At 42.3% G+C, this 24,722-nt stretch overlaps 1 protein-coding gene across 1 annotated transcript in view; it reads left to right on the top strand.

Moving 5' to 3' along the window:
* Positions 1 to 12,728: 12,728 nt before the first annotated feature.
* LOC122891227 (putative tetratricopeptide repeat protein 41) overlaps positions 12,729 to 24,722 on the top strand; it is a 59,569-nt gene continuing 47,575 nt past the window's right edge. The window contains exons 1-3 of the mRNA XM_044226738.1: positions 12,729 to 13,570; positions 17,137 to 17,317; positions 20,739 to 20,953. Coding sequence (XP_044082673.1) covers positions 12,772 to 13,570; positions 17,137 to 17,317; positions 20,739 to 20,953 — 1,195 coding nt within the window. The 5' untranslated portion in view covers positions 12,729 to 12,771. The remainder of the gene's footprint in view (positions 13,571 to 17,136; positions 17,318 to 20,738; positions 20,954 to 24,722) is intronic.

Below are 24,722 nucleotides of genomic sequence, written 5' to 3' on the forward strand. Positions count from 1 at the left end.
CGGTGCAGGAGGATACACCTGCAGATATTTGAAAGCAAAACCTGTGGGGCAGCAAATGAGAGAGTGTGCAGCATTGTAACTTCATAGAAATACCTACTCAGCGTTTAGAAGGACACAAAGGACCAGGTGTCTTTCCGTCAAGGGAAGTCCCTCACCCTAAGCTTGTGCCTTTGGAAATATTTTTTGTATCTATTTAACCTAGTCTTGACATACCTCTTCCCCCACCCCAACTCCGACCCTGTTTCCAACAAAAAACACCCCCTTCCTTGTTGCTTCCCCTAGGAAAATGGAACTTGGAATTTGTTTGTAGATAATCCTTCAAATTCCTGAAAACAAGCTTTTCAGTGACAGGCTATCATAATCTTTTTGCAACTTCCCCTATTTAGGTTTGCCAATCTTCATCTTGTGGTTGGTGTTTACACATTGTGGTGGTGACTTATTTACATCTGCTCAAATTACCAACATTTGTTACTAGTAAGCAAAGGTGTCTTACAAAGCTTTTTTAAAAATGCTTTTGTGCTTTATCTTTTTTTTTTTTTTTAAGAGTATACCCGGGTGAGAATTACATTCAGAAATCTCAAATAATTGGGTTTTTTAATATTTTAACTCCCTTTTTTTTTTTTGCTTTCAGAAAAGATGAGTTCTTTCACTTTTCTGCATTTCACAACTCAACTTTTTCAGCTCTTTCTCTAGCTCTGAACAACTAAGCAACCACTTCTGAAATTGCGAATTCTATCTTAACGGGTCAGTGGTGCTAGTTGGTGTTGCACCTGGAGGGAACTGAGAATGAGACATGTCCTCCGAAATAGAACCAATGCTTGTGAGTTGATGTTTCATCGGATGATGGTGGGAATTTATGAGGCAGGCAGGATGTAAGACAGACTGGCAGAAGGTGGCCAGCTGTTGTCTGGCTTGGCTCTGCCCCTGTAAGACAGGACACCTGTCTTTGCGCCCCGTGCAAAGAAAGGACAGGTTATTCACATCCCAGCCTTGAATCTTGTCACCTGGAGTGTCCACCTCTTCTGACTTTTTACCCATTATTAATTCTCACATCCCATCTTGGTCTAGTTCCTCTGGAACTTATACTCCATGCTGTTACTAAACTCCCTACCTTTGGCTCTGATTCCCTTGCTTCCTAATTTTAGTTTTTCCCTTTGACGCTGTATATCCATGGACACTATGGGAAACAATTACCTTTAGTGTTGTTGGTAATTTTCTGTTTAGTGTTGTTGGTTTCTCTTCTTGGAAGAGAAAATCATATAGACAAAGGGGTGCCATTATGGGCAAAGGTGTTGCTAACCTGGTAGACAGATGTAGTCCAGCAGTGAGGAGGCAGAGTGCAGACCAGGGAGATTAAGGCAGGAAAACAGTTGGAATTAGGGAGCTTAAGGAATGGAAGTGAGCACCAAGGTGAATTTGTTAGCTGATTGGTTCATTCATTCATTCATTCATTCAGCAAGTGTTGATCTGGTACATGCCAGGGATTATGCAAGGTGCTGGCTGTGTAAGGCTGAGGGATATAGATGCGGTCTCCGTGCAGGGCTTGAACAGATAGTAACAGCGGAGTTGCGTAAGTGCATGGATCTTATTTAAAGTGAAGCAAGGCTGTGAGGAATGACTGCAGAAGAATATGAGGGGACTTTTTGGAGTGATGGAAGTGCTTTTGATCTTGATTTTGGTGGTGGTAAAAACACATGGCAGTAAAAGCTCTATGCTTAAAGAAGAGTGGATTTTGTTACAAGTAAATTGTACCTTGATCAAAGTAACTGATAGCAACTGTCGTTCTAAACAGCAAAACACCAAAACCCACTGCTTCAGTAGGAATCAGGAACCAGACAGACATGCCCGATTTTGTCAGTATTGTCCCACACTGTTTTGGGAGGGTCTAAGACAAGAAAATGAAGTAATTGTCATTAATTTTAGGAAAGTCAAAGTCTTTTATTTTGAAATTCCTTCTTGCTGGTGAAGTAACTGTATACCCTGGAAACCCAAGAGACTCCAGTTAGGGATAAAACATTATAATAAGTATGAAAATCTGGTAAACAATAAATATATAAACACCAATAGACTTGGTCTAATCTTGCAAAAAGCACACAGAACTGGAAATTTCAAAGACCTCATGGAGGGGTGCCTAGGTGGCTCAGTTGTTTAAGCGACCAACTCTTGATTTCAGCTCAAGTCTTGATCTCAGGGTCTTGAGTTTAAGCCCCACATTGAGCTTCACTCTGGGCATGGAGCTTGCTTTAAATTTTTTTTTTTAAGATTTTATTTCTTTATTTGACAGACAGAGGTCACAAGTAGGCAGAGAGGCAGGCAGAGAGAGAGGAAGGGAAGCAGGCTCCCTGCTGAGCAGAGAGCCCGACGAGGGGCTTGATCCCAGGACCCTGGGATCATGACCTGAGCCGAAGGCAGAGGCTTTAACCCACTGAGCCACCCAGGTGCCCCCCCCTTTTTTTAAAAAATTTTTTTTTCCTTTGGTGGAGCTTACTTAAAAAAAAAAAAAAATCCAGTATAGAAGAGAATGAGAGCACCTGTGAGCACACACTAGGGATGCAGGAAACCTTTGCAGATTGAAGCCAGAAAATGCAACAAGGCCAAGGGTGTTTACCAGGCCTCCTCTCTGCTGGGCCCTGAATTCCAATTTTTGTCTTTCTAGCACTGGCACCATGAGACTGCTGCTTTTCAGCATTGTGCTTTCTTCCAAGAATATAGGTTCCGTGTGGCATAAGAACCAGCAAGTATTTTGAGGGAAAAAACCAGCAGAGAATGTAGGGCTCACTTAGCAACGCTTCCTTTCTTTCTGGAATCTTGTCTCCTCAAATCCTGATGCCTTTAAACAAATTCTCAAGTATCTTATCTGGCTTTTCTTCTTGTTCTGCCCTAAGGGTTGTCTGCCTCACATTGTCCATCATAGTAAATTATACAAGTAGATGTGTCTCTCCGTGGGAGATACCGAACTCCGTGGTCCTATTTGAAGGTTTCCAAAAAAAAAAAAAAAATTTTAGAGGACACTAAACAACCATAATTATTTTCTTTTATTAACTTTCGGGTGGTTTTTCATCAAGCAATTTATGTAATGTTTAATGTTTCCAAACCGTGAACTTGTATTATTTTGGCTGTAGAACAATAAATGTGTGTTTCTAAATATTTAATGGAACTGTAGTTTTATCTTATTTTTGACTAGTTTTTGCTGTGAAAAATTTTGTGATCTTTTCCCTATACCCTGCCCCACTTACCGTAAATAAGCTTGCTTGAGAATTGACCTTGAGAATTGACCCTAAGCTGCCCCAGCTTACCCTAAATTAGCTTGCTTGAGAATTGACCTTGGATTTATAAAATGGTCACCTGCATTGGCTAATAAAATGTCTGGGTGCTATAACTTTCTTACACAACTAGAAAATCTAAGGCTTTTTTTTTTAAGATTTTATTTATTTATTAAAGATTTTATTTACTTATTTGACAGAGATCATAAGTAGGGAAAGAGGCAGACAGAGAGGAAGGGAAGCAGGCTCCCTGCCGAGCAGAGAGCCCAATGTGGGGCTCGATCCCAGGACCCCCGAATCATGACCTGAGCCGAAGGCAGAGGCTTTAACCCACTGAGCCACCCAGACGCCCCTATTTATTTATTTATTTGATAGAGCACATGTGAGAGCGCACAAGCAGGGGGAGCAGCAGAGGAAAAGGGGGATGCAGGCTCTAAACTGAGTAGGGAGCCCTTCTGGGGGCTTGGACCCAGGACCCTAGGATCATGACCTGAGCAGAAGGCAGTCACTTGACCAACTGAGCCACACAGGTGCTCCTATACCTGCTTTAAATTAAATTCACCTGTTGTCTTATAGTTTATATTTTATTTTCTACTAATTAAAAACAAATATCTCCCTAGAGTCTGCCTTTGAAAATTAGGTCGATTAAAAAAGTCTATCCAAGGGGCACCTGGGTGTCTCAGTGGGTTAAGCCTCTGCCTTTGGCTCAGGTCATGATCTCAGGGTCCTGGGATCAAGCTCCACGTTGGACCCTCTGCTCAGCGGGGAGCCTGCTTCCTCCTCTCTCTCTCTCTGCCTGCCTCTCTGCCTACTTGTGATCTCTCTCTCTGTCAAATAAATAAATAAAATCTTTAAAAAAATGTCTATCCAATTGTCTTCTATCAGCTTTGGACGCTAGGAGAGTGTAAAAGGAATTGAACTTCAAATAAGATTTGTTACATTTTAAGTTGTATGTACAGGTGCATATTTTGCATGATCCAATTAGCCATGCTGATGATAATTTACATTAGGGACGAAATAGAATTTTAGAACTGGAAGGAATCTTGGAAATCATGTAGTTCTGCAACTTTCCCTTTAAGTTTAAAATGACAAACCGAATATTTTCATGGTTTAAAAAAGTGCCCAGTTGGTACAGAGAAGTATAGGTCAAAGGTAAAAGTTCTAGGTTCTTCCCACCTCATTGTTCCTATTCTCTAGAGGTCAGAACTGACAGAGGTTCCTTCCAGAGATTTGTTTGTATGTGTGCAAAGTACGTGTGTGTGGTAAAATTAAAGATGAAAATTTTGATTTTCTCTAAAGATACATGGAATACACATTAGCTTATCCCATTTAATACATCTTTGATGTCTCATTCTTTTTAATCTCTCCTATATGATAGGCATTCATATTGTTTCTGGTTGCTATTACAGTCAGTGCTGTGGAGAATGCTTTAATATGCACAGGTTTTTTATTTTTCTCTGGAAGATAAATATTTAGTTTTGGAATAGTTCGATCAAAGTGTATGTGCGTTCAAAATTCTATGGGTATTTACCAATTAATCTGAAAAAACTATACCAATTTATCTCTCGTATGAAGCCTCCCTCTCCACCCCCTTTTTAAAAAGCAGCTTAAGGGGGCGCCTGGGTGGCTCAGTGGGTTAAAGCCTCTGCCTTCGGCTCAGGTCATGATCCCAGGGTCCTGGGATCCCAGGGTCCTGGGATCCCAGGGTCCTGGGATTGAGCCCCGCATAGGGCTCTCTGCTCAGCCGGGAGTCCGCTTCCCCCTTCTCTCTCTGCCTGCCTCCTGCCTACTTGTGATCTCTCTCTCTCTCTCTCTGTCAAATAAATAGAAAATCTTAAAAAAAATTTATAAAAAAAGGCAGCTTAGGAAATTTGAGGTCCTGAGAAATTAAATGATGTAACTGAATTAGGTATTGGTGGGTCGAGGTAGAACTCATATTTTAAACATTTCTTACATTGTTCTAGCCACCGCATACTTCTTGACTACTTTTAAAAGATTTTTAAATGCTTTTAAAAAAAAAAAGAAAATGTTTTATGATTTTAAAAGCCACGAATGTGTATTATTAAAAAAATTGAAAGTTAAATAAAGGTGAAGGAAGATGGGGTGCCTGGGTGGCTCAGATCAAGACCTGCCTTCGGCTCAGGTCTTGATCCTGGAGTCCGGGGATTGAGTCCCACATTGCGCTCCCTGCTCGGCAGGGAGTCTGCTTCTCCCTCTGACCTTTCCCCTCTCATGCTCTCTCACTCTCTCTCTCTCTCTCTCAAATAAATAAAATAAAATAAGTCTTAAAAAAAAAAAGGTCAAGGAAGAAAATTAAAATAAGAAATGCCTTAATGAGATAAATCACTATAGACATCTTATTGTCTGCATTAAAATTTAACATGTATTTTATTTTATTTTATTTTTAAAGATTTTATTTATTTATTTGAGAGAGAGAGACAGTGAGAGAGAGCACGAGCGAGGAGAAGGTCAGAGAGCGAAGCAGACTCCCCATGGAGCTGGGAGCCTGATGTGGGACTCGATCCCGGGACTCCAGGATCACGCCCTGAGCCGAAGGCAGTCGTTCAACCAACTGAGCCACCCAGGCGTCCCTTAACATGTATTTTAAAATTAAAATTAGAATCACATAATAATACTGTTTTGAAACCTTTTCACTTGTCAATATATGGTAAACTTTTGCCCATATAAGCATTTTTTAAAAGATTTTATTTGATAGAAAGATACACAGCGTGTGTGTGTGGGAGGCACAAGCAGGGGGAGTGGGAAAGGGAAAAGCAGGCTTTCTGCTGAGTAGGGAGCCTGACATAGGGCTTGATCCCAGGACCCTGGGATCATGACCTGAGCTCTGAGCCAAAGGCAGACGATGAACAACTGAGCCACCATGTGAGTGAGGTTCCTCCATATAAACATTTTTACAAGTTATCTTTTAATGGATATACACTGTTTCACATTATGACTATACTGTGATTGTCCAATTTATTATTGTTAGGTCTTTAGTTTGTAACAAATTTTTAAACCATCATAAATATTGCTACATTGAAAATCCTTATTGATAAATCCTTACATACAAGATGATTTTTTAAAATTGGAATGCTTGGTAAAAAATACGACTTGTTTTGGAAGGATTTTGACAGTAAAAATTGCCCTCTGGAATAGTTGTACCAATTTACATTTCTACCATTGACATTTTAAGCATTAGAAGCTTAAAAAAATCTGGGGCTGTCAAGGGTAAACTTACCAAAGTTGGAACCTGTGGTCATTGTGAGTGGGGAGCAGAGGGTGTGGCATTTGAATATAGAAATTTCTAAGCCTTAAAATATTGAGAGAAATTTCTGTAAAAGGTCAGAGGAACTTTGGACCCATTAATAGGTACTTTCATAGCTTTTAGTTATAAAGTACAGTGATATATGGAGTAATGCTGTTGCGCCTGCTGTATCACAAAATATGAAGGCAAACATTTGCAGTAAAGGTCATATTACAGTTGACAACAATAGGAATAGCAAACATTGAGGGCTTAGTATGAACCTTGTAGATTATAAATAAATTAAACAGTGATAACTTGTTTAAAAAATCTGTTGGGCAGGATATTTCTTTTTTCTTCTTCTTCTTAAAGATTTTATTCATTTATTTGACTCAGAGAGAGATCACAAGCAGGCAGAGAGGCAGACAGAGAAAAGGGAGGCGGGAGCAAGCTCCCTGCTGAGCAGAGAGCCTGATGCGGGGCTCGATCCCAGGACCCTGAGATCACAACCCGAGCCAAAGGCAGAGGCCCAACCCACTGAGCCACCCAGGCACCCCGTCGGGCAGGATATTTCTTTATGAGAAATCCATTTTAGCAGTGTTAAAATGAATTTTAGCACAATTAGGTGCTTATTATGCTAAGTCTCATTTAATCCCGTCATGGATGTGGTCATTCTTTCCAGATCTACAGGTGTCACAGTCAGTTTGAGGCAGGGTTTATGGGACTCCAACACCCAAGTTCAATTCCAAGAGTGTACCCACTCTGATCGATGCCCCTTACTGCTATCAGATGGGCCAGGGACAGATATTAAATAATTTTGATTTCCTGGTGTACATGTTGGGGCTTTCAATTCTGTTTCAGTCTTTTTGATTAGGCCAAGAGAAAGTTAGTTTGGTACAAGTTTGTCTTAAATGTCTCTCTAGTAAGTACATGTTAATCTATTCAGTAAAAAGAGAAGTATATCTAACTAGAATTTTTTTCACACTGTTTGCTTTTTAAGGCATTTATTTTTATGGCTACCATCTATTTGTGGCATATGATAAGGTTTTTGCACTTATGGTAATAATGAAGCTTCTGGTTAAAATTCTTTTTTGTACTAAATTGTTTTAACAATTAAAAGTCACGTCTTTTCTATATTTTCCTTCCACTCAAAAATAACTCCTTCCATTTAGGTTCCTTCTGCTCCCCCCCTCCCCTGTCTTAATCCCCTTTTCCGGCAAAAACTGGGAAGGCTCATTATTAGCAATTGTGGAGCAAGGCGTGGATATTATTTTTTATTTTATTTTACCTTTTTAAAAGATTTTTTAAAAAAAGATTTTTATTTATATGTTTGAGAGAGAGAGCACGCTTGTGAGCATGAGGTGGGGGAGGGAGAAGGAGGGGCAGAGGGAGAGGACAGCAGACTTCCCACTGAGCAGGGAGCCTGACGTGGAGCTCAATCCCAGGACCCTGAGATCAAGACCTGAGCCAAAGACAGATTTTTTTTTAAGGTTTTTTTTTTTTTAAATTTATTTGACAGAGATCACAAGCAGGCAGAGAGGCAGGCAGAGAGAGGGGGAAGCAGGCTCCCTGCTGAGCAGAGAGCCCCGATGTGGGGCTTGATCCCAGGACTCTGGGATCATGACCTGCACCGAAGGCAACGGCTTTAATGCACTGAGCCATCCAGGTGCCTCCAAAGACAGATGTTTAATGGATCGAACCACCCAGGCACCCCTAAGATTTTATATTTAAGCAAATTCTACACCCAGAATGGGGCTTGAACCTACAACCCCGAGACCAAGAGTTGCACATCCCGCCAACTGAGCCAGCCAGGTGAGCCAGCCAGGAAATAGACACGCCATAATCTGCTATAATTAGCCATTCTGACACAGCTACCATACCATTGTTCTTTCCTGGTTTTTTCTCATGTGCATTTTTTCTAATGATTATAGTTAACATTCATTGAATATTTGTTATAGGTGCTATTCTTAACATTTTGCCTCTAATAACTTGTTTGATCTTCTCAACTATTTTTTTTTAATTTTAAAGATTTTATTTACTTATTTGACACAGAGAGAGAGAGAGAGAGAGATCCCAAGCAGGCAGAGAGGCAAGCAGAGAGAGAGAGAGGCAGAAGCAGGCTCCCGGCTGAGCAGAGAGCCTGATGTGGGGCTCAATCCCAGGACCGTGAGATCATGACCCAGGCTGAAGACTGAGCCACTGAGCCACTGAGCCACCCAGGTGCCTCGATCTTCTCAACTATTCTATGATATAGATAGCATTATCCCTATTTTGCAGATGAGGAAACCAAAGCATGGTGAGATTAAGAAACTTACTAGAAGAACTTGAATCCAGGGAATTTGGCTTCTGAGCTTGGACCTTTCACCACTTTACTGTGCTGTTTCCCATACTTAGCTGTGTTTTGTTGCTTTTTAAGGCATTTATTATTTTATTATTATTATTAATTTTAAGGCATATATTATGGCCTATAGTTTTTATTTCTTTTTAACTAACCCTTATAAGTATTTTCCTCTTGCTAGTTCTCAGACTTTTTAAGAAATAACTTTATCTCAGTATAATTTACATATAATTTAAATACACCCATTTTAAATATGTTCAGTTGATAAATTTTAATGACTGCCTATACCTGACCACAACTAGAATTAAAATTCCCGGGGTGCCTGAGTGGCTCAGTAAATTAAATGTCTGCTTTCAGCTCAGGTCATGATTTCAGGGTCCTGGGAGTGAGCCCCACATCGAGCCCTACATCAGGCTCCCACTCAGCAAGGAGTCTGCTTCTCCCTCTGCATCTTCCCTCTGCTCGTGCTCTCTTTCTCTTTCTTGTAAATAAATAAAATCTTCTAAAAAAATTTCCATTGCCCTAAAGAGTTCTCTCACGACCCTTTCAAGTTATTTCCTTTCCCACCCTCCACCAGACAAGAAGTAATCTGCTTTCTATTACTGATTTTTCTTTTTTACTTCCTTTTCCACCCACAAATTTAGAAATTTGGAAATGTTATGTTTAATTCCCAGAGTTTGTGAATTTTTCAGGCTCTATTAGTTTCTAATTAATTTAACCACTGTGGTTAGAGAGCACACTTTATATGGTTTCAGTTCTTTCAGATTTGCTGAGTTTTTGGTTTGTGGCCCAGAATGGAGGTCAGTGAACATCATTTAAAGGGCCAGATAGAAAATATTTCAGGCTTTGTACTCAATACCTGCACACAGGCTCAACTTCTCAACTCTGCTGTTGTAGCACAAAATACATAATATATGAATGGGAGTGTTGAAATCTCTAACTATGTTAAGGGTCTGTCTGTTTCTCCTTCCATTTCTGCCATTTTTAAAAAATATTTTATTTATTTATTTGACAGATAGAGATCACAAGTAGGCAGAGAGGCAGGCAGAGAGAGAGGAGGAAGCAGGCTCCCTGCTGAGCAGAGAGCCCGATGTGGGGCTCCATCCCAGAACCCTGGGATCATGACCTGAGCCAAAGGCAGAGGCCTTAAACCCCTGAGCCACCCAGGCGCCCCTCTGCCAGTTTTTGCTTTATGTATTTTGGAGCTGTGTTGTTAGGTGCATACAGTCTTAGGATTGTTATGTCTTCTTGGTGGACTGACTGCTTTATCATTATGTAATGTCACTCCTAGTCTAATAACACCCTTGTTCCAAAGTCTTCTTTTCCTGACAAACTTCTCTAGTTTGCAGGATTCATACTCCCATACTGCCTGAGGTCTGTTTAATATATTTTGTCCAGTGTTCTAATTTTCTGAAGAGGATAGGTAAGTCTAGTCCCTATCATTCTATCATGGCTAAAAGAAGAAGTCCGTAACTGTCTTTTTTTTTTTTTTTCTATAACTGTCTTTTTAACAGATATACAAGCTGCCACCTGTGGTTGTACTTTTGTCCTATTAGTTATTCCCTTAACAAAAAGCAAAGACCACTTAGTTTACTTGCTTTTATCATTTTTTTCTATCATAAACAATATAATGACATTTTAATGGCTATAGTTTTTCGCTATTTTGATTAGTTCCTTGGAGAGATTCCCAGAAAGTAGAATCACTGAATCAAAAATTGTAAACATTTTAATATGTTTTGAAATATATTATCATTTATTTTCTAAACATACCTTCCAATAGCTTTCCAAAATTACCAGTTTACAGTTCCATAGCTATATGTGACATAAAATTTCACCAAAGTTACATACTTAAACTTAAAAATCTATATCATTGCTTTAAAATTTTTTTTTTGAATTCTAGAAAGGTTTCATGTGCTTTTATATGTATTCTTGTATTGTTTTTCTTTTTCTCTGTTTGTATCTTTTGCTTATAATCTACTAGGATGCCAGTATTTTTTTTTAAATAAAGATAAACTTATTTGTGGCAAATATTTTTTACAGTCTGTTGATTGCCTTTTAAGTCCTTTCAAAATGTAACCGTGTCTGTCCATCCATTGTGACTTCTTCTACAGCTTGTAAGTTTCAGAAATCCTCTCCAGGTTTGATAAATATTTATTTATTTATTTATTTTTTAAAGATTTTATTTATTTATTTGACAGAGAGAGATCACAAGCAGGCTGAGAGGCAGGCAGAGAGAGAGGAGGAGGCAGGCTCCCTGCTGAGCAGAGAGCCCGATGCGGGCCTTGATCCCAGGACCCTGAGATCATGACCTGAGCCGAAGGCAGCGGCTTAACCCACTGAGCCACCCAAGCGCCCATGGTTTGATAAATATTTAATTATATTTTCTTTTCATTGAAAAATTATGTTAAAATTTTCATTCAACAAATATTTCCCTATCACCTACTCTTAGCCAGTCATTATACTCGGTGTTGAGAATAGGGTAGAAATTAAAAGAGAAATGATTTCTGATTACATGGGACTAGGAGAAGGTGGATATTTGCAAGGGCTGATAATCTAATTCCAGCCTCCTACATGGCAGAAGAGAAGTCTGTTAATAAAGCACTCATGACAACTATTCTGTCGTTTTTTTAGTTTTTTTTTTTTTTTTTGGTGCAGTAGTGTGAGAGTACAGCTTGAACTGATTTTTTTGCCACCTCTTTATTACAATATTATTTATCGGATAGACATTTCCACCCATTGATTTAAGGGATTTCATTATCTCTGTAATATGGAGACACTGTAAACTATTTGTTAAGGAGTTAGGCTAACCTGTGTTTAGATCCTGGCTCTCTGTTCACTAGCCAAGTGACTTTGGACATGTTGCTTATCCTGTTTGAACTTTTGTTTCTTTGACTGTAAAGTAGGGTGGCAATATTAGCTATCATTGAGCTACTGTGACAATTCAAAGTGAAAGGGTTAACACTTTTTAAAAAGGTACTGCATTATTCTTGTCAGGGAATTATGATGAAAAATTGCCGTATACATGATAACATGATGTTTCTCCTTAGGTGGAGGCAAAAACATAACCCAAAAAGCAGTGCTTGGTATGGAAATGAGTTGCATTAAGAAAAATCTCATAAACAGGGTTGTTTTCATTTATTTATTTTTTTTTCTTCTGAGCAAGGTGCAAGCATATCTACATCAGTGTTGGAGGGTGTGTTTTTTATCATTAGCTCAGTGGAATTGAATTCCTAGCTCAGGTAGGTGGATGGAATTTGTATGAGTCTGTTCAATTTAAGATTTTTAAAAAAAGTGTTGCAGAACTTCTTGAAGGTCTTAGATCCCAAATTCTTCGTGTCTCTTATATGCCTGGTGCATTACTGATCTCGGGCCTTGCTACACTTTGGTATCTTCTTCTTATCCCAATCTCGACTTCATACCTATTCATTCTTGCTTCTGACCTTGGTCATGGGTCTTGGGTAATTCAACTCGTAGATACATAAAGATTCTTCTATGGGTTTGTCTTCCTTTTCACACACTCAGGAAGTCCCCTTGCGTGATTTCCAAATTTATAGGGGGTAGAAGTAGCAGTGGGTGGCAGGAATACTGGGAAGGTGGAACGGTAGTCTGGGGAGAGGGGGAGAGCCTTGGGTCCAATGCTTGCTCACCTTGTGGTTCTTAGGTTGTCAGCAAAAGCTATGGGGGAGAAGGGGAATGTGAACTTCCTTTAATCCTAAAATGAATTTTTTTTTCTTTTTCAGTCTTCCACTAGACTTTTAAATCTGATTTGCCCATTGGTTGGCACCTCCCACCTTCACATGTCAATAAGACAGAAACCATTTTGGGGAAAGTTTTCAAAGTGTTTGTAACTAACATAATTAGGAAGAAGTCTTAGAAGCCGTGGAGATTGGCAGCTATGCCAGGATGAAAATGGTTGTATTTTAAGCACGATGTCATCCCCTGAGCAAAGTGAAATAAGCCAGAAGGCAAATGTAGATAAGTATGCCCAATTTGTCTTCAAGTTCCAGAAACCCATTCAGCCTTACATCTGCTCAACTCTGAAGGATTTTCAAGAAGAGAGAGACTTTTTGGCAAACTACATCTTTCCTCAGCTTAATGAGCTCTGCATTTCCCGGGGCACGTATTTCAAAGCTGTAGACCTGAGGTGTGCGGCGTTGATGGCCCCGCCGCCCTCATCCTCCAACCTGTTCAGACAGCATTCTTGTCTCCACGCCCAACGCCTGAAGCTCTGTCTCGACTACGTGAACAGCTGCTTTCCCTTTCTCATCTGCATGCTGGGCCAGACGTACGGGGACTTTCTCCCTGACCATGTGCCTTTACTGTTCTCCAAAGGAACTGACTTGTCAAGTTTATCCCCAATCGAGCAGAATCTCTATGTTGCTGCAAAAAATGGTTATCCTTGGGTCCTGGAGAATCCCAACTACAGTTTGACGGAGTTTGAGATCATCCAAGCGGCATTTCTGAAGAAGTCTCAATTTCAGTATTTTTACTTTAGGACTGGACCCACGCTGCTGAAGACTTTAGATGAGGAAAAGGAGAAGCTTCTCTCAGGCTCTCTGAATGATGAAGAAAAATTAAGGGTTGGCAAGCTTAAGGCCAAAATTATTAATAAAGGACTCCCTGTCCGATTTTATCAAGACCTCCATGAGTTGGGTGAGCTGGTTTTCAAAGACTGGTCGGTTGTGATAAAACAACTTTACCCAGCCACTTTCATGATTGAACATATGGGTGAGTAATGGTGGAGATACAGCTAAGTGTCTTATCAACATAAAGTTAGCGTGTTTTGCATGTCTTCCTTGTAAGAGGACTTCTGCAATGATTGAAAATATTCCTTAAGCATTGAAAGTTGTTACCATATTTCTGTAACGTGCGTTTCTCCATTTGAAGATTTTTGAAACTGGAAATAAGAGCAAATAAAGGGTCATGGAAGATTATTTAGGAATCCCAGGAGCTCGGAGAAGGCCTCAAATATCTGGCAGTTAAGGCAATAGATCTAGAGCAGAGCTTCTCAGCCCCAGCTGGTTGTCTGCCTGCGCCCCCCCCCTCCCCGCTGCCATGGGACATTTGGCCTCGTCTGAAGTCATTTTGGTGTCAGAGTTGGGGGAGTGCTCCTGGCACCTTCGTGGGTGGAGGTCGGGGTACTGCTAAACATCCCTCACCCTTACTGCGAAGTAATCTGTGGACCCGCAGCGTTGGCATCACCTGTGAGTTGATAGAAAAGCATTCCAGGTCCACTGAATCAGGGAGTACATTTTAATAAGATGACCAGGGGAGTTGCATACGCTTTAAAATCTGAGGAGCACAACTTGCCATCCTGGCTCTAAATGAAGTGATTACATTTATTTTTGAAGGTAGCGTCTTGCAGACACAGAAAGGGCAGAGCAATATTAGAGTAAGGCAGAGATTTTTCACCATTTTGGGTCTGTCTTTGGGATGCCCTTAAAATCATATAAAAAATAGAATGTTTATGTGCATATGTGTTTTGGGGGTGGGTAAGAAGATGGCCTGTGTCTTTGATCAGATTCTCAGAAGGTTCCATGACCCAGAAAAGGTTATGAATTACTGTTGCAAGGGCCCCATTAACGTGAGATTGCAAAATGATGGCAGGTGGTGCATTCCCAAATGCTCTCAGGGGCCAGGTGGGCAATAGGCCTTATGGCAGGGAGCAGGTGGATCTTGGTGAACTGAGCAAGACAGAGTTGACTCACCTAAACTCATTCGAATGCATTGTTGGTGGGGAGGGAGTCGGGTGGCGAAATCCCACTGGTGCTGATCAACTCTGCCTACAAGCCAAATCATTTTGGAGTCCTAGAAAAGAATAGTGTGTCAATCATAACTCTTTGGGTTGCAGGTGACTCAAATTGCCTGAAACAAAAAGGGAATTCATTTGCTTATATACCTTTAAAGCCTAGGATTAGGTCTGGTTCAACTCAGGCTTAAGCAGTGGGTCAAACAGTATGACTTGCCCTGGTTTCTTACTGTTTATCATCATGGCTCTGCGGTCCTGATACTGCCTCAGTTCCTTGCTCCTTCATCATGGAAGGAAGATGGCTGTAATAGCTCCACGTTCAAGTCCAGCAGAAGTGGCTCAAAGTCCTAGCATTGAGTCTTTTTGTCTCTGATTAGCCTGACTGGGACCATATGCTTGTAACTGGTTAAATCCCTGGTGCCAGGTGATGCTCTGATTGGCTAACCCTGGGTCAGATACCCCCTGGAGCTGGAGGTGGAGTCAGACCCGCTGGAAGAAAGTGAATTGAGAGTCAGGACAGGTGGGACACTGGATGGTGATCTGCGGCTGTTAAGGAAACTAGAGGAGGTGAATGGGTGTTGAGTGCCCCCAAAATATCCTGAATATTTACTACAAGCTTGGAGTTTTGGAATGTCTAGGGACACTCATGTTCTCAGACCTCAGATTTTTCAATTCCTAGATGTGTGTGACTCTGAGCAAACAACAATATTGGCAAGCTGTCGTTTCTTCTTCTACATAATGAGTTAACATTCACCACCTCGAGAGTAATAATGTGTGTAAAATAGCTAAAAGCCATGCCTGATGCGTGTGAGGCACAAAGTAAATAGCTGATGGGAACGATAGCAACAAATGAGTTCTGGAAGAACAGATGATTTGGCTAACGCTCGAAATATGATGATTAGTGATATTCTTTGACTAATCTCAGTCTGAACTGCATGTATAGATCAATACTTCCTAATGTGTTCAAGAATCAAGTCTGTCCAATTATCTTTTGATCTCTCTGATACAGGGTGGATGGTGGGGTCGTTGGGAGTAGGGAGGGAAAAAGTGAAACAAAATGGGATTGGGGAGGGATGGGACCGGGGAGGGAGACAAACCTTAAGAGACTCTTAATCTCAGGAAACAAACTGAGGGTTGCTGAGGGGGTGGGGGGGTTGGGAGAGGGTGGCTGGTGATGGACATTGGGGAGGGTATGTGCTATGGTGAGTGCTGTGAATTGTGTAAGACTGATGACTCACAGACCCGTACCCCCGAAGCAAATAACACATTATAGGTTAAAAAAAAATAATAATCAGGTCTATTTGGGTTAGAGACAGGATATTTCTCCATAGTATTCTCGTTAGCCTTTGATTTTAGTTATTATTGGAAAAAATAGCTTTAGACTTTTGAATGTATAACATGTGGACTAAATGTGTGAATTAGAAGTTACAGAATGGATACATTATTTTAAAAAGGGCTTTAGAAAGAAGTGCTATATTATTTTTCTTTTGTATCTTTGATACCGTTTTACCACCCAGGGAGTTCCAAAATCTGGTGGGGATGGGGGATGGGTAACAAAAGATATTTGGGGAGCCAGTGTTTATTGTAAGGCAATGTGGACCTATTGGTTCACACTCTTAACTCATAGTAACAATGTCTGAGTTCCTTGAAGATGCTTAAGATTAATGGGTAAGGTTCAGGTTTACCTCAAGAGACCCATTAGACTGTAGGATCATTCTCAATTCTAAGATCTTGAAATCTGAAGCTGACTTTGGCCAGACTCTAGGTCTTCCAGGTCTCTTTGGCTTTAACTAGAACCAGAGGGCAACCCAGTTAACTGTGGAGGTACAAGGTGAGTATCTCGGGAACCTACCTGCATTCATTTTCTTGTATAACATCCTCCCTCCATTAAAAACAAAAAACAAAACCCTGAGGATATAAGTCTCTCCAGAGACAGAAGGGCATTTTGGCAGTCCAGAACACCTTGACTTTAATTAAACTGCACGTTTAGAATTACAGTAAATTGAAACTAGAAGGAATCACTCAGAGATCCAAGTCTAGTTCTGCCCCTTAGTTCACCAGAGAGTTTAAGGGGCTTGCCCAGTGGCAGAGTTACATCTGTACCCATGGTTGTCATTGCATTAGGGCATCTTGTCCAAAAATATGCCCCACTCTCCCAACCCCTGCCATGAATACACTTATATACATTTGCTACAAGATTGAATTAGGTAACTTCATACTAGATAACAATCTAAAAAGATGAGGGGAGGTATGCTACAAACCCAGTTTTTTATTTTTATTTTTTTTGCTCCTGTTATTCCCAGGTCAAGAAATAACTTGGAATTCTAAGTAGGATTTCATATACAAATAAATAAGATTAAATTGCTTGCCTGTTGTTTGCTTTCATTAGAATATGAAACAGGCTGTGAAATACGATGCCAGCCTAGGGAGAAGGTGATAAGGATACAGAAGGGGAGATACCTTCCTGGGCATTTATAATAACCATATGTAGTAGAAAATGTGAAACAAATGTAAGGTACTAAAACTTGTCTTTCTGTCTATAAAGACTATAAGCACAGCTTTGAACGTTTCTATCATGAAGAGTTTACTGAGAAGTGCAAGCAAGTATTTGTAATTTCCAAGGAATCAAATAGAATCTTTGAAATCTTGGAAAGATTTGCCTTAAAGGATGTGGGATTTGATTGTAACAGCGCTGCACCTGGTTCCAACTTAGACTCTCTTCTCAGGTAAGATGTCAAGAAATCTCAAGCCTTTTTAGGCTTGAGCAAAATAGCCTGACTTGAGTAAATATGATCCCTCAAATTTCAGCGGTCTTCCCCACCTCCCCTTTTCTATGCCCAACATTCCTGCAGGAGCACCCCCGAAAAGCCACCCTTGATTTGGAATTTCCTTATCAGATACCAGTCTGCCTTTGCAAAGTTTTCATGACTATTTCACTTCCTTTCTTCCAGTCTCCTCAAGGAGATGAGAAACTCTGGAGGGCAAAGCGCACGTCTCCTGCTCTACCCAACCCTGCTCTAAGTTGGTCAAAGTGATTCTTGACAATGATGAAATGACTTTAAGGAGAAGAAATTAGATCAGTAAATATGAATAATGCATTTTTTACAGTGTTATATAATTTACAAAGCATTTCCACATATATCATCAGCTCATTTTTAATTATATTGAGATATTCAGCTCACACTATTGTTTGTGTTTGTGTATGGAACTGAATTATCTTATCAATGTATGCACTCACTGTTTTATCCAGTGTCCTCCACATCAAAACCCCTGTTTTCCCTCCCCCACCCCCTGGTGTGGTGAATCCTCTGCTCATCACCTCCAGGCAGGAAGAGGCTGGGGCTTGAAGAAGGACTGGGTTGTCTACTGTGTCCCTGCCTGTCTCATATGCAGAAATGGGGAGGTTCTTGAGATAGTTTTTTTTTTCTTTCATTCTTTTCTTTCATTTTTTTTCTTTTCATTTCCTCCTCTTCTTACCACAGAGCTTCTTTATTCTGTGAGTTTTGTATTTTGAGGGAAACTCACCTCAGCGGCTGGGATGGCCCAGCCCCTCCACCATCTCCACCATCTCTGCCCCAGTCTCTGCACCCGCCATTTTAGTCCACTGTGGGGTAGAGCTACCAACAGCTTTGTGGTTCTGGGAACGCGTGCCAAGAGGAAGACAAGTTATTTGGTTAATACAACATAGAGCCCAGGCAAGGCTTTAAAAACATAACAGGGGTTTGAATATATAGGTCATGCGTTTAAAAAAAAAAATCATAGGTTTGAATAGGCAAATCCATAGAGACAGAAAGTAGGTTAGTAGCTGGCAGGTTATGAGAAGAGGAGAAACAGGAAATGATGGGTCTTGAGTTTCTTTTGGGGGTGCTGAAAATGGTTTGTAATGAGTAGTATTTGTACAACCGTGTGAATACAGTGAAAACCACTGAGTTGTACACTGTAAAATGGTGAGACTTGGGTACGTGAATTATATCTCACGTAAGTTATAATTTTGCATATTTCAGAGTAGATGAGAAATTTGAAGATTTTTATTGCAAGATACAAGTCCCAACTGTGCCCAATTAAATACAATAATGAAACAAGCCCTTTGAAATTAGCTGTGTGGAAACAGGACTTTGACATTTGGAAACAATGCTTTGTACTGTAAGTTCCCGAGTCACATGTAGAGGTAACAGTGAGGGGTGTTCTTTTGAAGTTTGAAAGCATTGTCCTAACAACTGACCATCTAGAACAATACCCATAGATTTCTTTGCACTGTTTTCATTTTCTATTTGTTCTTAAGAAGAACTCATTCGGACCCTGGCTTAATTATGTCGATGTATTATATTTGTATTTTTGCTTCATTGACTTTACCTGCTAAGAGCCAAGGAGTATTCTAGACATAGGGAACGTAGTAGTGAACAAAGAGACCAAACTCCCTGCCTCCACAGAGTTTACATTATGGAGCTAGGCAACACACATGGCAAATATGGAAAACATGTAATGGTTCGATGCCTTTAGTGCTATGGAGCAAAATATAAAACCTTGGCTAATCCTGGAAGCAGGTGAGGAAGCGAGCTATGCAAACACTGGATTAGACGGGCATTCCAGACAGAGGGAACAGCAAGCACGGAGGTCCAGAGGCTGGAGGAATGGCAAGAAGGCCAGGCAGCTGGAAGGAAGTCAGGGCTGTAGGGAGGGCGGTAGGGAATGAGGGTGGATGTGTCATGGATAGGGGGAGGGTGTGAGTCTTGTCTGGTCTCACAGGTCAATGTAAGGAGTTGGGCTTTTTGCTACTTTTACCACAGAGCAGTGACATATGTCACATATCTGGACAAGCTCACTCTGGCTACTTGACTGAGGAGAGACCAAAAGAGGTCAAAGGTGGAGGTAGGACACTAAATCGGATTCTGCCATTCAAATTTGATGGCAAAGTAATTAAAGCAATAACACATCGACTCCTAATTCATCATAATGGAGGTGGAATTCTCATGGAGTAATTTCTATTAAATGATCCTAACCTGCTTTAATTTTCCTATTTTATTTTATTTTAAAGATTTTATCTATTTATTTGTCAGAGAGAGCAAGAGAGAGAGAGCGCATACAAGCAGGCAGAGAGCCAGGCAGAGACAGAGGGAGAAGCAGTCTCCTTGTTGAGCAAGAAGCCCGATATGGGATTCGATCCCAGGACCCTGGGATCATGACCTGAGCTGAGGGCAGCGGCTTAACCGACTGAACCACCCAGGCATCCCTAGGTTTCCTATTTTAGTGGATCTTTAGGCTGCTATCCTCTTGCTTTGCCCCACCCCAATGTCAGGCTTATTTATTTGATTTCATTCACTCATTCAACAATTTATGATCAGTTACACTGCCAGTCACAAGCTAATAGTGAGTAAGGTAAGCCTGCTAACTGCCTCTGTGAATCTTCAATCCATAAAAAATCACGAGAACCATACTTATTAAACCACAAATGTGTAAGCAACAGGGTTGGAGTCTATATGTAGTGATACCAGTGGGCCTGGGATTCCTCTGCATATCTGGAAATTCTTCACTACAAAAATTAAGCAACGGGACAGGTTATACTGTGCCCATGCCTGTTCAGAGAAATCACTTTTCTGCAGTTGTACGAGCCAAAACACCCTGGGAGAGGAGCAGGCGATGTCTTAGTGAGTTACTAACAATTGTAATTTCTAAAGTCATGGTAATCAGGATTCATGGGAATCCCTGGCATACGGATGCTTCTGTTTCTTATCCTCTGATGTGATGTTCAATGGAGGGCCACTTTGGCGATGGTGGCTCTGACCCTGGGAAGGGCTAAGCAGGGCAGCTGTAGGGGCGATAGACTGATGTAGAAGAGCCTCCCTCCCTGGGCCTTTGGGCAGGTTGGGCCCTTGATGAACCCCAGGTTAATGCGGGACGACCCTAGGACCTGTGTAGCTGGAAGGGCCTTCCAAGGTTACCATCTTTCTCCTGTTCTAATTTTACACAGGACAGAGCTAAACCCCAGAGGGAAAATAATTTACTTGGAGCCAACTGAGGCCAAAGTTGAGACTAGAATTTCATATCTCTTAGAGACGCAGGAAATTTTTTTCTCCATTCCTCCCTCCCTCACTCCCTCCCTCCATTTGTAAATATTCTTGACTACATTTTGCCCCTTTATTTTTTCAGAATAAATCCCCTTCCAGTTTACAAGTCCATTTTGCTCTTGTCTGGAGAACGTGGTTGTGGGAAGTCTACTCTGATCGCCAACTGGGTGAACGATTTCAAAAAGAAATATCCCAGCATGTTGATGATCCCTCATTTTGTGGGCAGCACTTGTGAGAGCAGCGACATCATGTCCGTGATACATTACTTCATCACAGAATTGCAGTACGAAAACTACGGTACTGGAACCAAGCCTTTAGCTTTGGCGAATTTTTGTTAGAGATTAGATATTCTGTCTGCTGTTCCAGTAGCTGTTTTCATCTTGTTCTGGTGTAAATCCTGTATTGTCTCGCTTATGTGGTCTACCCACCTCTTTCCCTCACCGAATTCAATTTCCTTCTTTCTTTTCCTTCCTTCCTTCTTTCACCAAATGTTAGTTGAGCACCTTTACGTGCCAGAGCATTAGGCAGCGGGGATGCGAGAGTGAACAAAACGAACAAAAGTCCTTACCCTCATGGTGCGTTTATGCTATTGGGGTGAGGGAGACTAAGAGTTCGCCGACTAACAACGTAATACAGAATGTTGGATGTAAGTTCTATGAGGGAAAATAAAACAGAGCAAGAAGGGAGGCAGCGTGTGGTGTGTGTCAGAACTGTTAGGTTTTGAAAGTTCTGGGAAAGTCTCGCTGAGAAGACATTTGAATACATACTGGAAGGAGGGAGTCAAGCAGGTAGCTCAGGGAGAGCATTCCAGTCAAGGGAAGCAAGGACAAGGCCTCCGTGACAGGACGTGCCTCCCAACTATCGCTCCTCCTGTTCGATTCCGTCCCTATTTCTCGAGCGTGTCCATTTACTCACGTGCTCGTTCAGTCACTCGTTACTGAGTACTGATTGGTTGCTTGGTCTGTGACAGACACTGCCCTGGGTTCTGGGGATGTCTGCCTCAGGCCGGTAAGGACATGGCTCCCACAGATATGATGTTCTCATTGAGAAAGGGATAAATGCCATGCAGATTGGTGTGGTAAGGGGGTGGGTGCTCACTAGGTTGAGCGGTGTAGGCCTGCGTCTCTGTATTAGAATAACTCTAGCTGCGGTGACAGCTAAGTCCCAGTTCAGTGGCTTCTCAAATGACGTCTTTCTCTCGCTCATGGAACAATCCAGTAAGGGATTCTTAGGTAACAAGTGTCTCTCTTCCATGTGGTGATTTGGGGACACAGGCCTTGTCCCTCTTGAGGCTGTGTAATCCCCTAGGGCCTCAGAGTCCTCTGCCTTTGGCTAGAGGAAGAGGAAAAAGAGGGGAAAAGGCACACCTGTTCCTTTAATGCGTTCGCCTGGCAGTGATCCAGATCACTTCACGTGCCATTCTTTTGGCAATAACTTGGCCACCATGGATGGACCTACATGGCCACACTGAGGGTCAAATGGGGACAAAATGCTGACTATCCCAGAAGGGGGAGCATGGACTTTTTGCAGGATAAGTAGCTCTCTCTGCTATACTCTGTGGAGATCTCACAGACACGGAGTAGCTAACCACATGGAGATTAAAATGTTACAGGCCGAGAGAACAGTTAAGGTAATACAGGTCCTAAGTCAGAAACAAAGGTGAGTTGGAAAGAAAACCAGGTCAGTGTGGCTGGCAGGGGAGCCCTACCGGATGGAGCAGAAGGCGAAGACCAGACCACTTCGGGTCTCGGCTTTTTTGCACAGAATGCTAGGTTCGGATTCTGTTGAGTACAGTGGGAGGGCAGTGGAGGATCTTAACCAGGGGAGTGGCACGAACGATTGATACTTGGAAAAGATCTGTCAGTCTGATGTATGGAAAATGGATGTAGGGAGCAAGTGTAGAGGCTCATTAAGGCTACTGCAATGGTCCCAGCAAGTGATGGGGGTTGGTTGGGGAGGGCAGTAGCGGAGGAGCTGGAGGGCTTTCACTGGACTGAGGGTCTCCTGAGGAACTAAATGTGGAGCTTGAAGGACAGGAGGTATTGAGGATACCTTTGGGAAGTGAGACAGATGGTGAGGGCTGTGTACTGAGATGGGACATTATCAGTGGGGTGGGGACAGCACGTTTTGAGGGGAATCAAAAGAGTTCTGCTTTGGATGAGAGCTAGCTAAGATACAAGGTGTGTATGGGGAATGATAACAATTGTGTGGGATCTACCTCTGTTCTAGGAGCAGCTGGGGAGCCCACCAGCTACTTATTAGCTGTGTGAGCTTCTGTGAGTTGTTTTAACTCACGGTGGCTCCGTGTTCTGTTTTTAAAATGTGGATAATAGAAGAAATGTCTTGTAGGTAGTTGAGAAGATTAACTAAGGTGAAGTATGAAAAATAAAGACACTTAGCCCAGTGCTTGGCATGCAGTAAGCCCTGATAAGTATCAGCTATTATTATTATTCTTGGCTGTCTGCTGTGTATTTGCGTATCTGACTCTGCCTATTTTAGGGAATTGTCTCTTCTTACGTGGGGCTTGTACCCAAGCGTGCATTTGGGTATTGAGTGGGTATGTGGGTCCCAGAATGAGTTTTGATGGACGTGTATTAGCTCTATATGATGGGCCAGATATCTGAGCTCCTTTGTGTGTGTGTGTGTATCTCTGCACAAATAGGCTCACGGGCATGAGTCCTCTGCGATTGCACTTCCGAGGGCGTGGAACGTGGCTAAAATCACAATCAGCAGCAGCAGGTGTGACTGGTTCTAGCGGACCACCACACATCCCGCTCAGCCACAGCCCCCGGGAGTTCAGTCTGGCCAGGCTGAGAAGGTGAACTCAGCCGAAGGAGCCCAGTTACGATTTTATTCCCAAAGCGAATTGTGATTTGAATGAGTGTGTTTTTAGATGCTGAAAGCTCCTGAGAAAAACAACTGCTGTCTTCAAAACAAACAGATCTTGAGGTTAACAGTGCAGGATCCATTCAGGAACTGGCGGGTGAATAGCAGACACTCAGTGGCACCTTGTGTCCCTGAAAGGAGGCCCCCACCTCGTGAACAGCCCGGGGCCAAGGGCAAGGGCTGTGCTTCTGCACTAGGCCCTCCTTCGCCTTGCACGCTGGAGCTGCTGCTTGCTAGCTGTGTGCTCTTGGGCAGTTTGCTTAAGCCACGTGCGCCCCAGTTTCTCCTCTGAAGATGGGGGTGGGACTAACAGTGCCTACATCAGGCTGTGTGAGGAGTGAGAGATTCTGCAGGTTAAGTACTGAGAAGAGTCCCTGGCACACAGTCCCCGTTAGTGTGATTGTGTTGTTGCGATGATGATGACGGTAACGATGACTGGTCCTCCCTGAGCTAGAGAAAGAGGCTGGCGGGGGACTGCTAAGGGAAACAAGAAACTTCTATTCAATAACTAGACTCGGGGAGGGGGCGGCAATGCAGGAGTTTGCAGGGGACCCCAGCCAGGGCGGAGGCTGAGGGGAAGCACCGCGCTCCGTTTGGCCTCTGCAGCCGGGAAGCTGGGCTTCGCCTGGGTGCAGTGGATGCAGGCAGGAGCGGGGGAGCCACGGCCGAGAACACAGCTGGCGGGAGGTCAAGGGCTTGCGGCACATTCAGCTTCTTTGCAGAGCGGTTTCCCAGGGCCGCCTGCCTCGGCGGGGTGCAGTCGCAGCTCCTGCGGGCGCCCTCTTTAGAAGGGACCCCGAAACGTGCCCTGTGAAGTTCCCATTTCTGCTGCTCTGTCCTCGCCTCTGCTTGCCGGGATAGAGGAATCTTGCAGCGAGAACTGCCCGGAGCCCGCTCTCCCCACTCCCACGCCCCTCGCCTGCCACTGATGTTCTGTAACGTGCTTCGCTGAAGGTCAGGGGAGAGCGGCTGACTTTCTTTCTTTTTTTTTCTCTTAAATTTATTTTTTAATTTATTTTCAGCATAACAGTATTCATTATTTTTGCACCACACCCAGTGCTTCCTGCAATCCGTGCCCTCTCTAATACCCACCACCTGGTCCCCCCCCCACTTCAAACCCCTCAGATTGTTTTTCAGAGTCCATAGTCTCTCAATGTTCACCTCCCCTTCCCATTTCCCC

The sequence above is a fragment of the Neovison vison genome, chromosome 12 (assembly GCF_020171115.1).
Source record: "Neovison vison isolate M4711 chromosome 12, ASM_NN_V1, whole genome shotgun sequence".
NCBI lineage: Eukaryota > Metazoa > Chordata > Mammalia > Carnivora > Mustelidae > Neogale > Neogale vison.